The sequence below is a fragment of the Pinus tabuliformis genome, chromosome 2_2, assembly GCF_031772625.1.
Source record: "Pinus tabuliformis cultivar Carrire ecotype Pingquan chromosome 2_2, CPIR1, whole genome shotgun sequence".
Lineage (NCBI taxonomy): Eukaryota > Viridiplantae > Streptophyta > Pinopsida > Pinales > Pinaceae > Pinus > Pinus tabuliformis.
Window position 1 is genome coordinate 1,250,571,443 of NC_142300.1, and position 15,236 is coordinate 1,250,586,678.

Consider the following 15,236-nt stretch of genomic DNA (forward strand, 5'->3'; position numbering starts at 1 on the left):
TTTTTTTTCCCTTTTTCTTTCGACATTTTTTATTTTATTTTATGATTTGACTTTGCCTTTTATATTTTGATTTGATTTTTTTTATTTATTTTGATTTTATTTATAAAAAATCCTAGGAAGAAAAAGAACAAAAAAAAAACCCTAAAAATCCTAAACATTAAAAATTTCTAAAAGATTAAGGAAATCTCAAAATATTTTGTGACTGAGAATAAACAAAATTAAAGGGTTTTTCGCTTAAACTTTAGAATTTTTAATGTGGCCTATGGCCCATTCAAAATTTTGATTTTTTTTAACCCTTTGATTAAATTAAGTTCCTAAGGAATAATTAAAAAAATTTAATCTGAAGTTCCTTAGTGTCATTTGGTCATTAAATGCGATTTTTATAATTTTCCTATGGTCAAGGTGCGATAAACATTTTTAATCATATTTGGTTGCTGAAGAAAATTTATTAAATCTAGATTTGGGCAATTAGCGAAAACAATTTTAAATCTAGAATTTCTTGCATATGGATTATTTATGATCGTCGCTTTTCATCGTTTTGGATAGCTTGTTTTATTGAGGATTAATTCAAATATCAAAGACACTGGTCCATAATTGTTTCTATATTGTGGTCGTGTCTTGTTTACGTTGACATTTAATCTATCAATTTAATTTAATCGTTGAGATTCATCAAGTTGTCCATCTTTAAAATCTCCTAGAGCCTGTGATCCACAGCTTTCTCATCCATTTACCTTAGGGATTACCCCCTTGACTTGCCTAGGAGAGAGTCAGAGTAAGGATTAAGAGTGACAGCCCTTACTCTGAGTGTTGTCACGCTGCCTAGACACTTTGCGTGACAACACTACCAAAACGGACTTAGGAGCGAATGGGGAGACCTGCGTTGCAATGGTCTCCGATTCAGCTAAGGATGGTGAATCAGCAGAAAATCGTCCCCATGGGGCGACTGCAGGGGATGACTGTGGATATTGAGGGAGCGAGTGTGCTAGCTGATTTTGAAATAATAGAGATAGTGGATGACAGCGATCCCTATCCTGCGCTCCTTGGAATTGACTGGGCTACTAATAAGAACGGGGTAATCAATCTGAAGAAGCAAAAGATGATCTTTGAGAAGAAATCACTGCGCGTAATAGTACCCCTCGATCCTGCTGAAGGATCGCGCTATACTGAACCTGTCCACGATTATGAGAGTGATGATGACCTGGACTGTATCTATAAGATAACAACACGAGACCAAGATTGGGTGAATCCCACCAAGGATGAACGGATTACCAGGGATCGCGAGAGTTCCTCAATTCAGACTCCGACGAATAAATAGAATGTTAGCAGAATCAGTTACATGAAGTAATTACGCTGAATTGCAACATGATGACTCGGTCGTTGTGCTGTGTGTTGTCAGAGGTAAGAAATCTGCCTACTTATGATGGTTTGAATGAAGTAGATATCTTTTTGGGTGCATTTGAAAGGGAGGTATCAACAAAGCAGCGCTTCCAGGCCTTGGACTGGGCACTGCGCGTGACGCCCGCAAGATGGTGGGGTACGCACAAAGGAAGCTTTGATGATTGGCGTGAATGTAGGAGGATGATGAAAATACGATTTGGGAAGCCTAAGACGCGACTGACAAACAAATACGATGGGCAGAACAATCCGCGCGCGCATCTGGCCAAATGGACACAGGCTTATGGAGAAAAGCCCTAACCTGAGTGGGTGCACCTCTTCTGTCATACTCTGGATGTTATCACAATGAATTGGTATATAGAAACAGAGCTCCGCCATGGGATAGGCAAATGGGATATCATGCGCGATGGATTCATGATGGCATTCAATTTTGAGGACAGGTTTGACAGTATTCATGAAGCACTACAGGAGGTAAAAGCAGCAATCTTTAGGATACCGCAGGATCCTATAGACTTGATTCAACCTGAATGGGCTACTCAGCTGAGTCGCGCGCTAGAATGTTATAATGTAATTGTTGAAGAAGAGGATGAGGATCCACGAAAGATAACATTCCAGAAATAGAAGGCCACCACGCGGTTCAAGGACCACAAATTAGAACCCTGACATAACCGCGCCATTGAAAACGAAACAAGTGAACATTGGTACGGAGGCAGAACCCAAATTCGCGAAGATTGGAGACTACTAGGAAGACACTATGGTGGATAAGGTCGTTGAATTGCTCCACGAATACCAGGACTTATTCCCTACCAAGTTTACGGATCTGAAAGGAATAATCGAGGACGTAGGAATGATGAAGATCACGCTAAAACCCGACGCGAAGCCAATTAAGCAAAGGCCTTACCGTATCAATCTGAAACATAAGGAGAAGGTCCGCTTAGAGCTCGACAAGATGCTCGCGACAGGCATCATTGAGCCTGTGGACGAATCTGATTGGGTAAGCCCAATGGTGGTGCAAGAGAAGAAGCAGAGGGATGAGATAAGGATATGTGTGGATCTCAGAAAACTGAATGACGCTTGTGTGCATGATCCTTTCCCGACTCCGTTCACAGATGAAGTGTTGGACAATGTAGGCGGCCAGGAAGCATATTCCTTCACTGATGGGTTCTCTGGGTACCACCAAATCAAAATCGCGCCGGAGGATAGGAGCAAGACAACCTTCGCAACTGAGTGGGGTTGTTTTCAATACACTATAATGCCGTTTGGATTGAAGAATGCGCCTGCAATATTTTCGCGCGTGGTTGTTGCAGCATTCAAGGAATTTATTCATAAGTTCCTGGAGGTATATTTTGATGACTAGACTGTATTTGGGCTGGTTAAGCACCATGTAGCAAGCTTGCACCTGATGCTGGATACCTGTCGAAGATACCAGATCACGCTCAATCTCAAGAAGTGTCTGTTTTGCGTTCCTTTTAGGAACCTATTGGGGCATGTGGTTTGCAGACAAGGACTGATGGTAGACCCCGTGAAGATCGCGGTAATACTAAACTTGGAAGTGCCGAGGAATGTGAAACAATTGCACGTTACTCTAGGACATACGGGATATTACAAAAAGTTTATCAAAAGTTATGCCCAAATCACCGCGCCTATGGAAAAATTGTTGAAGAAGAATGTCACGTTCTGTTGGAACGATGACTGTAAGAAGAGCTTGGATATATTAAAAGAAAAGATGGTTACCGCGTCGATTCTAGTATTCCCAGACTGGAAGAAAGAGTTCCATGTACATGTCGACGTGTCATGTATAGCACTAGGAGCAATACTAACACAAGCTAGCGGAGAAGGCTTGGACCATCCTATCGCGTTCGCAAGCCGCAGATTATCCAAAGCAGAGAAGAATTATTCTACCACTAAACAAAGGGGTTAGCTATGGTGTATGCGCTCCAGAAGTACCGGCACTACTTGCTAGGAGGCCATTTTAAGAGTGCGATTTTGTGAAGCCAGGACGATTGAACGTGGGACCAGACCACCTGTTGCGCATCGAAACAAGGGAGGAACCTACTAACTTGGAAGAAGGATTGCCTAATGCGCAGCTATTTGCAGTGCGTGTCGCGGATGGTTATTTTGAGGATATAATACACTTCCTAACTACAGGAACTGCACTGGAAGGATACACTGTCCAGCGAAAAAAGGAATTAGTGGTGCGCGCGGCAAATTTCTCTGGCATTGCTGGGAATCTGTACAAAATGGGTACTGATGAGATATTGCGACGATATGTACCTAAGTTTGAGAGAAGCAGCATCCCTGCAGACGCTCATTGGGGCGTCACGAGAGGACATTATGCAGGGAGAGCAACCGAGCAGAAGATTCAACACGCAAGGTTGTGTTGGCCAACCTTCATCAGGATTCAAAAGTATATTGCAAGGAATGTGATGTATGTCAAAGAACGGGCAAACCATCGCGGAGGGATGAAATGCCTTTGAACCCACAATGGCGTTGCAACCCTTTGAGAAGTGGGCGATAGATTTTGTAGGACTTATTCAGCCACAAGGGAAGACAGAAGCAAGGTACATTATCACTGCGACGGAGTATTTTGACTCGTTGGGCAGAAGCGCAGCCGGTGAAGGATTGCACGGGCGCAACAACCGCGAAGTTCCTATTTGAGCATGTACTAACGCGATTTGGATGTCCACGGATCTTGATGAATGATCATGGCACACACTTCCTCAATGAGACAATCAGCGCACTGACAGAGAAATTTCAGGTATATCACCAGAAGAACACACCTTATCACCCACAGGCTAACGAGGCAGTGAATGCATTCAACAAAGTGCTTGAAAACGCGCTAACCAAGGTTTGCAATGCTTAGCGAAGTGATTGGGACCTAGCATACCTGCACTATTATGGGCTTATTGAACGACATGCAAAAAGTTGATAGGACAAACCCCTTTTAGGCTTGTCTATGGTGTGGAAACCGTAATGCCTATGGAATAAACCGTGCCTAGTCTGCGCATAGCAGCGCTCACAGGTATGATAGATCGTAGAACCCTGGAAGAGAGGCTCACACAGCCGGATGAGCTCGAAGAAGAAAGATTTTTGGCTGGATTTCACCAGCAAGTCCAAAAGCAGCGCGAAAAGGGATGGCATGATCGACACATCAAGTTGTGCACATTTAAGGTAAATGATCTGGTTTTGTTGTATGATAGTAAGATTGATAAATTTCCAAGAAAATTCAGGATGTGCTGGTTAGAGCCTTATGTTATTAAGGAGGTTACTGATGGAGGAGCGGTACAACTGGTCAAGTTAAATGGAGAACCCTTCCCAGGAAAGGTGAATGGCAATCGCTTGAAGCCATACACCGGCAGTCTGGCCATGTGACTAAATGAAAGTGGCACAGTCTTAGCGCTCCATGCAGCTGAAAGGAGGCACGGGACTATAAACTACACTGCCCAGGTGGGGGAGCTGCGCAATGGGAAGATGGTGCGAAGCAAGGACGTGTCACTGGGTCCACGGCAGCGCAGAGGGAGCTGCACTACCTAAGGAGAAATCACGCAGGTCGACCGAAAAGTGACCGTTAAAGTCACTGTTCATGAAAAGACAGCAGAAGTGAGGCCAAATGGAGCGGGCAGCCGACATTTACAACGAAATTTATGGCTTAAATCCTTGAAAATATACCGCCAATCCGGTATTAATGAACCGATTATTGGGGGAAAGGTCGGATTTGAATTCAAAATGCCCTATAAATTACAAGTGGTTGCCCAGCGAAAAACACTTGGCATTTTGAGAATTGAGTTGCTGCACTTTCAAGTGCACATGAGCTGTGAATTCTTTCAAGATCTAATAGTGAGTCCGGCTTTTGAACAATTGTCAAAGGAGACCCAAGCACTAGTGAATAGCGTCGTGTCGACCCACGCAGAAGTTATGGACACCGAAGGAATGGCAGCCGAGGAGAGTGTGCAGAAAATTTCTAGGGGGGGCGAAGTAGCTGCCCCAAAAGTAGCCAAAGTATTGGCGGAGGTCCCTAAATCCCCGAGAACGCCGAGACTGAAGCCAACCGCAACCAAGGAAACCATGAAAGGCAAGTGTTGAGAATGCAACAAGATGATGGAGCTTAGTGGAAAGAAGTCGCCTTCACTAAGTGGGCCCGAAGGCTATTTTTGGCGCAAAGTCTATTTTTATGCTATGTCTATTTTTAGACATATGGATCATGGTCTATGAGTTGCAGGATGTTATTTGTGGATGATTGGTCATGTTGGTAAAAACAGATGGACTTCTATTTTTAGACATATGGGCGGTTTCTATTTTTAGACTGTCAGGCTAAAAATAGAACAGTCGAATATTATTAGCTCATAATAATATTTGGACTATAAACATTATCTTATCCTCTTGAAGCACTTCAGTTTGAGCTACAAATGTGGCACATGCAGCTGTCAGAAGGAAATACGCTTTTCTTATGGGTCAGTTGAGCTATTGCATGATGGACTTCAGTTAGAACTTATGTGTTTGAGTTTGGTGGAGTTGATTGAGGAGTTGATGGAGTTGTGTTCAGTTTGACTTGGTTAAACTAGTTGTATTTAGTCTAACTGCAGAATACACTAGTGATGAGTGATGTGAATTAATTGTTAATTAGTTCACTAATTATTAACTCATAAAGCAACTAAAGAATGCATCAGTTAACTCAGTGCATGGACAGTTCAGTGGAGACAGGTGTTAAGAGGTTGAGATTGCTATCAGTTGTGACTATAGTTGTGCATGAGATATTGCACAACCAATGGATTGAGTATTGCCAATGAGGATTGCGTGGTTCAGCCAAGGAAATACGAGTTTTGTTTCAGCCATTCTCATCTATTCTCATGCAGGATTGCGCAATGGAGGCAAGCAAGCAGTGGAGGAGATTTGAACCTGTGATTGATTCAGATCTGAGCTAATTTGTGTGTAACAGGTGGAGATAGTACTGAGTACTTGTGAGGAGTATTGTACTATGTATTGTTATATGTTCTCAATCATTATAATATACAAATAGTGTGGGGTTTTCAGCTGTATGCTTTCCCCGAGTTACATACTGTGTTAATGTGCGCATGCAATTGATGTTTCATTGTTTTTAATGCTGCAAAATTGATGATCAACGTAGAGTAGGTTATGTATTATGCATGCATTCTGCAATAGTGTATAATCGGGATAATCTCTATGAATAAGTGTTTAATTATTCAAAATTTCTACATGGTATCAGAGCAGAGTTGATCATCAGATCTATTATTCAGAAAGTGTTTACATTTTATTTCTTTAGGCAGAGTCTATAATCGGGCTAGATAGCCTTTGGATTCATCCTTCCTTTGGAAGGTGAGATATCCAGTAAAAGCCCATACAGTCAATCTCTGTACGAGAAATACTTTGTTCTCACGAATTCTAGATCAGAAGCGGTTGAGTTTTGAGCTGATGAAATTCAAATTTGCAGCAGTGTTTTCTTGGTGTCAACGTTGCAATGTCTTTCAACGGATTGTGATTGGAGTATGCTCTTGAGGGCAGCTCGAATTATATTGCATGGAAAGACAGGATGGAGGTAGTGTTAGATGATAATGGCTTGAAGGAGTTCATAGAGGCTGAGGTCCCAAACCCTACTGATACTGCTCAAGTTGATGCTTGGCAAAAGAAGGCAGCAAAGTGTCCAAGGACTCCGTTGGAGGGCGTGAAGGATCACATTGTGTCCAGCCTGCATGGAAAGGCTTCTCCATACTTGATGTGGAAAGCGTTGACAAATCTATTCCAAAGCAAGAGCGACCAGAGGAAGTTGGCACTCAAGGATAAACTCAGAAACATTAAGTGTGAGAAAGGAGACAGTGTGCCCAAGTATCTCACGAAGTTCACTCAGTGCAGGGATGAGTTGGGAAGTATGGGGGTGACTGTCAATGATGAGGACTACGTGAGCTTGGCTCTCCTTGGTCTTCCGAAGAGTTGGCATTCCTATCAGGACTCTGTCAATGGTCGGGAGAAATTGCCAGGATGGGAGAGACTTTGGTCAAATCTTGTGCAGGAGGAGATCAGGCGGAATACCTGGGACGGATCTTCATCAAAGGCACCTGATAAAGAAAATTGCGCTTTGGCTACCAAAGCAAAGAAGGGGAAGAACAAGAAAGCTTCTCATTCTGGTGCGAAAGGCAAGAAGCAAGACATGTCCAAGGTGAAGTGCTTTCACTGTCACCAGCACGGACACTATGCCACAAATTGTCCGCAGAAGAAGAAAAATAAGCAAGTTGCTGGATCTGCAGCAGGAGAGGCCTTAGCCTCGCAGTTTGAGCTTGATTTTTCGTTGATCGCATGCTTGGTATCAAGTGTGATGGGATTGGTATGGTTCTTGGACAGTGGTGCGTCTTTTCACATGACAGGAGATCGAGATTTGTTTTCTGATCTGGAGGAGAAAGATCTTGGAGTGCACATCGAGATGGGCGATGATGGTAGATACAGTGCGACCGGTATCGGTACCATTTCCTTTGAGACGGAATCTGGTAAACCTTTCGTATTGAAGGAAGTGATGCATGTTCCAGGATTAAAGAAGAATCTTATCTCTGTGGCGATGTTAGAAGACAAGGGATATGGTGTTGTTTTCAGCGAGGGAAAGGCTTTCCTGCGCAGTAAGACAACTGGAGAAACCCGGAAGATAGGGGTTTGAGTCAAGAACCTTTATCAGTTGCATGTAGATGGCTGCGCAGCAATGGCATGCAAGGCAGAAGGATTGGTGAGCCGGGATGATGGCGAGCTGTGGCACAGGAAATTGGGCCACCTTCACCATAGAGCCTTGAAGATACTGCAGTAGATTACTACAAGGCTTCCTAAAGGCACTCTTGCGCAGTCAGATCGGTGCAAAGGGTGTACTTTGGGAAAATTTGTGAAAGCCACCTTTCACGAGAAGGATAGTCACGCCACGACGATCCTTGAGAGAATTCACACAGACGTGTGTGGACCTTTCTCAGTAGCTTCGACAGCAAAGCACAGGTACTATGTGATCTTTGTTGATGATTTCTCTCGAAAGTGTTGGATCTTCTTCATGCAGAAGAAGAGCGAGACATACTCAAAGTTCTGTGAGTTCAAAGCACTGGTCGAGAAGGAGTCGGGGAAGAAGGTGAAGGCTCTTAGGAGCGACAATGGTGGTGAATTCATCTCTGGCGAGTTCAAGGACTTCTGCAGCGCAGAAGGGATTCGAAGAGAGCTCATAGCTCCCCATAACCCACAGCAGAACGGGGTTGCTGAGCGGAAGAACAGAACGATCGTGGATGTTGTACGGGCGATGTTGCATGATCAGGGCCTACCCCTTCACTTGTGGGCAAAAGCATGTAATACTACAGTATATGTGCAGAACCGTTGTCCTCACAGGATATTTGGCATGAGTACACCCGAGGAGGCTTATTCTGGTAAGAGGCCTGATATTTCTAATTTGAGGATTTTTGGTTCTAACGTTTACATGCATGTGACGAAGGATGCCAGGAAGAAGCTGGAGCCAACCGCAGAGGTTGGGATATTTGTGGGGTACACTGATACGCCCCACAACTATCGTGTGTATTTGCCAGACAGTCGCAAGACTGTTGTGCGACGGGATATAAATTTCAGGAGGAGAAAGCCATGAAGTGTTCGCTTGAGAGGGAGCCACACTTGCATGCAGATGAGGAGCTATTAGTTCCTAAGGATGAGCTTCAGGACGTGGATTAGCCACAGGACGAAGTTCATGGAGTGGAAGAGACCACTCATGCAGTGCCAACCATTAGAAGACGAAAGCGCTTGACAGAAGCTGAGCGACTGGCTCAAGATGCAGAGAAGGTTGTAGGACCACCTACAGCTCAACGTAGACAGAGACAGTCACCTGATCGGTACACTGGATACATGGCTCTTGTGAGCAAATGTGTTGTGACTGAGCCATCCTCTTTCGAGGAAGTTGTGGAGGATCCCGCATAGGTAGATGCCATGGTGGAAGAGTATGATTCAATTGTCAGAAACAATGCATGGGAGATTGTCCCAAGACCGAAAGGGAAATCAGTGGTGGGTTCGAGATGGATCTACAAAGTGAAGCAGGTAGCTGACGAGAGTGTGGAGAAGTATACGGCGAGATTTGTTGCCCGAGGCTTTTCACAGATAGAGGGGATCGATTATGAGGAGACCTTTGCACCTGTCGCAAGGTATTCTTCCATACGGACGATTCTTGCTCTCTCAGCGCAGATGGGGTGGCACATTCATCAGATGGATGTGAAGACTGTGTTCCTCAACGGAGTCATTGAGGAGGAGGTGTACATAGAGCAGCCCGAAGGTTTCGAGATCTAGCAACTAGTCGCATGTGTGCAGGCTCAAGAGAGCGTTGTATGGGTTGAACCAAGCACCACGTGCTTGGCACACACGGATAGACAGCTATTTCACCGGACTTGGATTCTCCAAGAGTGAGGTGGATCCTAACCTATACCAGATTGTGGTGGAGGGTAAGTTGCTTATCATTGTACTTTATGTAGATGATTTGATTCTGACAGGTGATGAGCTATTGATACTTTCATGCAAGGATGATCTTGCTAAGGAGTTTGAGATGAAGGACTTGGGCCTCCTTCATTATTTCCTGGGATTGGAAATTTGGCAGCACAGTGATGGACTATTTGTTTCTAAGGGTAAGTATGCTCGGGAGATATTGGAGAAGTTCAAAGCTGCTAATATGGGGCTCAAAGGAGTGGGTTACAACCCAGGAAAAGAGAAAAGAAACACCCAACAATCCATCAAGCTTAAATAAACCAATTTAGAAACCTCCTACAGAAGTGAAATGACTCCAAGATGATAGTCAATGATCTCTAGGCCTGGAAATGCATGCCACGATGGTAGTAATAGAGTTGTTGTACTCTCTATTACATAAGGAAGACCAATAATACAGTAAATCAACAAGTCTAATTACATATCCCTCTCATCTACACTCCCACTATTCATTGGCAGCCATTAATATCAAATAGAAGCTCTACTATCAACATAGAAACAAGTTGACATAATAAAACCATAACACATATAAAAAAGTGCACATAGAGACATTGTTTAACCTAGAAACCCAACTGGGAAAATTTACATTCAATGGTTGCTCAATGCTCTTATACCAACAATCTCTGGTACAATGCAATTCATGGCTTTATGGCCATTCAACAATTCATATAGCTCCTTCTCCTTTGCATTCTCTACTCCTACCCAGAAAAACACCAGTACAAGAAGAAATTGGGAGAGTCAGGGTGATTGAAGGCCAACAAGCTTGAATTTTCATTTCCCATTCCTCACTCCTTTCTCTCCTACTTTCATTTTCTATTTTATTTAATCCCTGTTTTTTCTCCTTTGTCTTACTGCACCTTACTTTGCATTGTCTTTTACATAGTTAGTAACCTTCCTTAATTGTCAAATTGTAATTGATACTGAGGCTTACAACAACTGCTTTCAACTTTGTGTTCAGATCCATTTCAGATCATTGTCACAACCTACAGCTAGCTAGGAGTGTGCATCTCCATAGCTGTCTTCTTCTCTGCAATGTGAGGGATTATATGATCCTTCACTGAATCTAAAACGATTCATTTCTCTTTGACCAACTCCTAGCGTGCTCAACCAAATCCTTGGGATCTGTTGACTATGACCTCCCTCTCCACAAGGTATCACAGTCCAACCATTTCCAAGAAATTCTGCAACCTACACTTCCATGGAACAAAGTTGGAAGTGCCCTCCAACATGTGACAATCTTGGAGACCATCATTGGTCATGACTGCAATTCTTAAAACAAACAGAAAATAGATCAGCAACTATGAATCAGATATGCAATCTCCTACAACCCTTCTCAGGTCCAGATCTGCTTCACTTACTACTGCTCAGGCATCTCACCCCTGAAACCCTCCAAGAACTCCCTCTTACAGGCTTAAGTCCTATCCATACACAGCCCTAGGTTACTTTAAAGCTTGAAACCTATCAAAACAGCTATTTTTTAATACAAGAATCTACAAACACATGCTGCAGAGAATAATAACAGTGAAATACAGAGGTTTGAACTCTCAATCACATCTAACTTCTGTTGAATAAGGAAAGAAGGCCAAACAAAAAACTCGCCAACCAAAACAGTGGTGCACCCTACATCTCCCTTATAGACTAGAAAGGAGGAGGAAGATACAATGTATCTGGACACATGCAAGAAGCACTTGGTTTGACTGTATCCAACCCTAAGCATAATCTAAAAACCTAGTGCTCTCACCTGCATAGATAACAGTGCGAAGAGAAGTACCCCTCGCACTGGTGATAAACTGCACCAAGCAAACCTGTTGATGTCTCCTAGAGATCTCCATCCTCGTACATAATAGACAATTTCCATGCAAGCACCCTAGCTTGCCTAGGAACCTATGGCCTTCTCTAATAATAGTAAATGCATGCTAATAAGACTTAACAAAAGCAAAACTTCAATAAAAGACCGCCTCCATCTAGAACTGTACTGCTAAACCTGAAACTGGATATGGAACTGCAGTGGTAAAACCTGAAACATATTTTAAAATTGACGTGCATGCACCCTCTACTCTCCTACATAACTGCACCTCCTCCCCACTGCACACTAATGCTACACCATGTCCCTGCGAGGACCATTGCATAGAACCCAATATGATCTTCTACTGTACAGATCTGCATCACTGCTGCACCATGCTGAGGAGAATATTGTCTGAGCAACAGGTAAGGACCCTGAGAAAGATCCGGTGGATGATATGGAACCAAGCCAGGGGGGATCTGGAATAGACAGCATGATTAAACAAATCACGCAAAGTGAGAGTCGAGGGAGTGAATACCATGCTTGAGGAACTCAGCCTGGAAGCCTTCCTCATCACCTGCCCTGCTAGTGTTTATGACCCTCACACAGCTTGCTTGATGACAAGGCCATGGCAGGGTTTTGGGGATGGGGGGGTCGGGTGTTCAATAGGGGCCTGTGTAGGGACATTATAAAGGAGGACAATATGAGCAAACATGAACAGGAATTTAAATCTGGGAGGGTAGTGTGTTGGGACCAAAGGAGAAGTTAGCCTAAGTCAAAAAATAGAAACTGAGGAAGCAGTAATATAAATTTCGTCAGGTTGGGACCGACCTAAATAAAGATGAAGCTAGAGATGTTATGAAGATGGTAGCTCCACAGTGGACGGATGGATGCATTAGCACTCAGTGGGTCTCCTTGCTGCAAAGCAGGCCTCTTGGAAAACCAGTTTTTCTTGCAATAATCATGCAATTGGCTAACCCCTAAGCAAGCAAGCACGCCACACTACAAAAATGCAACTCCCATAACAGATTCATAAACTCTGCAAAGGGCTTGCAAACTCCTTAGTTGATTGGCAGGTGAAAGAGCAAGTCCGCAGGCCATGTTGCAGGTCGTTTGATGCAAAGGAAGATTTAGCAGGCTCTGCCACAGGTCAACTTTGCCATGGTATTTAGGCTCCACCGAGATAATGGGGAGGCCACTGCAGAATACTAGTAAGATAGTTATATTCAATGGAATGAAATCCTCAACAACCGATTTTCATTTTAGTAAGTCAAACATGGAGATAGTGAAAGAACAATGACCTGAGGAACTGACAGCAAAGCAGTGAAAGAACAAGAACTTGAGGAATTGATAGCAAAGCAACAATGCACAGTAACAGAGTATATTTTTTTTCGGAAACTTATTGAAATGTAAGGGCTAAACATATCAAAATTAGAAGCCGTTGCTTATAGCCTCTTTCAATCCATGTATGTAGAATATAGAACAGACCACTATTGTATAATGTATTTCAACCTAAAACAAAGTTTAACAGCTGAATTAAATTGGTGTGCAAGCACTCCACACTAAAAACACCCTACTTTCATAGTATGTTAGCTTCAAATTAGTCTCAAATTATACACTCTACCAGCTACGCTAGACACTGAATTGAACCTGAAAGGATTAAAATCTTCAGTGTACAACTTAGCTAAAATGCTATAAGCATTTGGAGGACTCTCATTAAGGCCTGCCTAGGATGTTGACATATATTTTCCCAACTTTAGCTGTGAAGACTTAGTCCTACGTGAACACTCTCCCTAAGGTCGACTCATAATGTTGGTCAACATACCTTCCAAACTTTAAACAGCGTGCCATGATAGCCTGTTTTCATTGATATAAATACATCAACAGAATGCAATCTAAATCTGCAATAATTGTGCAAGATTCAGAGAGCTACACAGTGGATGTGAGATGAAAAAAGCACAGATTTTTTTTAACTTCCATTTTGCTCCAGATTACAGATTTATGCTTGAATTTGTTAACCCGTTTGTCTTTGGGTTGCCTTTCATACAGAGCGAGTGAGCTAAAGGAAATGGAAAACAAAAAGGGCAAAAATAGGATAGAGGAAGGGATTGATACCGAAAGAGTCCATGCATCTGATTGGCTCTCCTGGTCTCAACAGCTTTGGAAATTTTCAGACAGCCGGAAGCGTCCCAATCCACCTTAATCTCATTCGGGTATGTCTGAGAGAGCTCCCCGAGTGTACCATTCACTCTAATATGCTGCCCTTCCAATGTGATATTCACATTTGCTGGTACCGGCACAGGCTTTTTACCAATTCTGGATTCTTTGCATTCAATAATTGGCCTCACTGAAGGCAATCTCACAATGGCAATTGCAGGTCTAGCCCTGGCAGCCTTTAGGCCATTGTCTTCCCCCAAGAAGGTGCTTCTGAGGGCACTGCACTCGAAACCCACCAAATGAACACCCCTTAATGTTAAAATGCAATTATACATACCTATTGTAAAAGTGGAATGCATGCTTACCAGGCGAGGGATGGCACGCTGAAGCTCGCAGTGGCCATTTTGTCAACCTGCTCTTGCTTATCTGCCTTTGTTGATAAAGAGAATCGTTGTGGCTTGGTGATAAGTAAGTGGGAAGAGCCCAATGGAGTGACTGAAGCCATGGAGGAGCGTAATCCTTACAATGTATTGATAACAAAGTGGAGAGGGGAGCAAACGCTTTTGATAGAAGGTTGAGTGCGTCCTTTTACTCATATAGCTAGACTAGACTGTCTATTTAATAAATCTAAAAAGTCGGAGATGGTAATTTTTAAAATAATTTGGGTAGATTAAAAAATTAATAAGGAATTTTTTTCATTTTGAAATAGAATAAAATATTGTTTTGAAATTTTACATATTTTTCATTTTGAAAATTTATGATTTTTGGGTTATCAAAGTGTTTTAAGAGGTTTTCAGGGTGTTTAATCTATATAATTAAAAAATCAATTTAAATAATACAAATTAAGATTTCATTTCAAATAGTTTTTTAAGTGAATGATAAGTTTTATTCGTTTTGAGAGAGAAAATTATTCACCAACATTGTGGTTTTGGTAGCCATTGTAATTGCCCGTGGAAAACCAAAAACATACAAAAACAATTTTAAGTGAATAATAAATTTTATCATTTTAGGCAAAGGAAATTATTCACCAAGTTCATGGTTTTCATAACTCATAGTAATTGCCAATGGTATTTGCAAAGATAAAGAAATATAAAATATATTTTGGTATTTGCAAAGTAAAGAAATATAAAATATATTTTAAGTAAATGATAAGTTTTATCATTTTTCGAGGAAGAAATTATCCACCAACATCGTAGCCCATGGTATTCAAAGTAAAGAAAACGGAAAGACATGCCCAAAAAAATTAAGTGAATGATAAGTTCTATCTTTTTATCCGAAGCAAATTATCCATCAAACTCGTGGTTTTCTTAACCCATGGTTATTGCCCACAGTATTTGCAAGGTAAAGAAATATAAAATATATTTTTTTAAGTGAATGATAAGTTTTATTATTGTTCGGGGAGGAAATTATC

General features: G+C 42.3%; 1 protein-coding gene across 1 annotated transcript in view; it reads right to left on the reverse strand.

The window, feature by feature from the left end:
* Positions 1-14,418, reverse strand: part of EMB2394 (Ribosomal protein L6 family) — a 57,572-nt gene extending 43,154 nt beyond the window's left edge. Inside the window, exons 1-2 of the mRNA XM_089406059.1 lie at positions 14,191-14,418; positions 13,784-14,104 (exon numbers count right to left, since the gene is read on the reverse strand). Coding sequence (XP_089262185.1) covers positions 13,784-14,104; positions 14,191-14,330 — 461 coding nt within the window. The 5' untranslated portion in view covers positions 14,331-14,418. The remainder of the gene's footprint in view (positions 1-13,783; positions 14,105-14,190) is intronic.
* Positions 14,419-15,236: the final 818 nt, after the last annotated feature.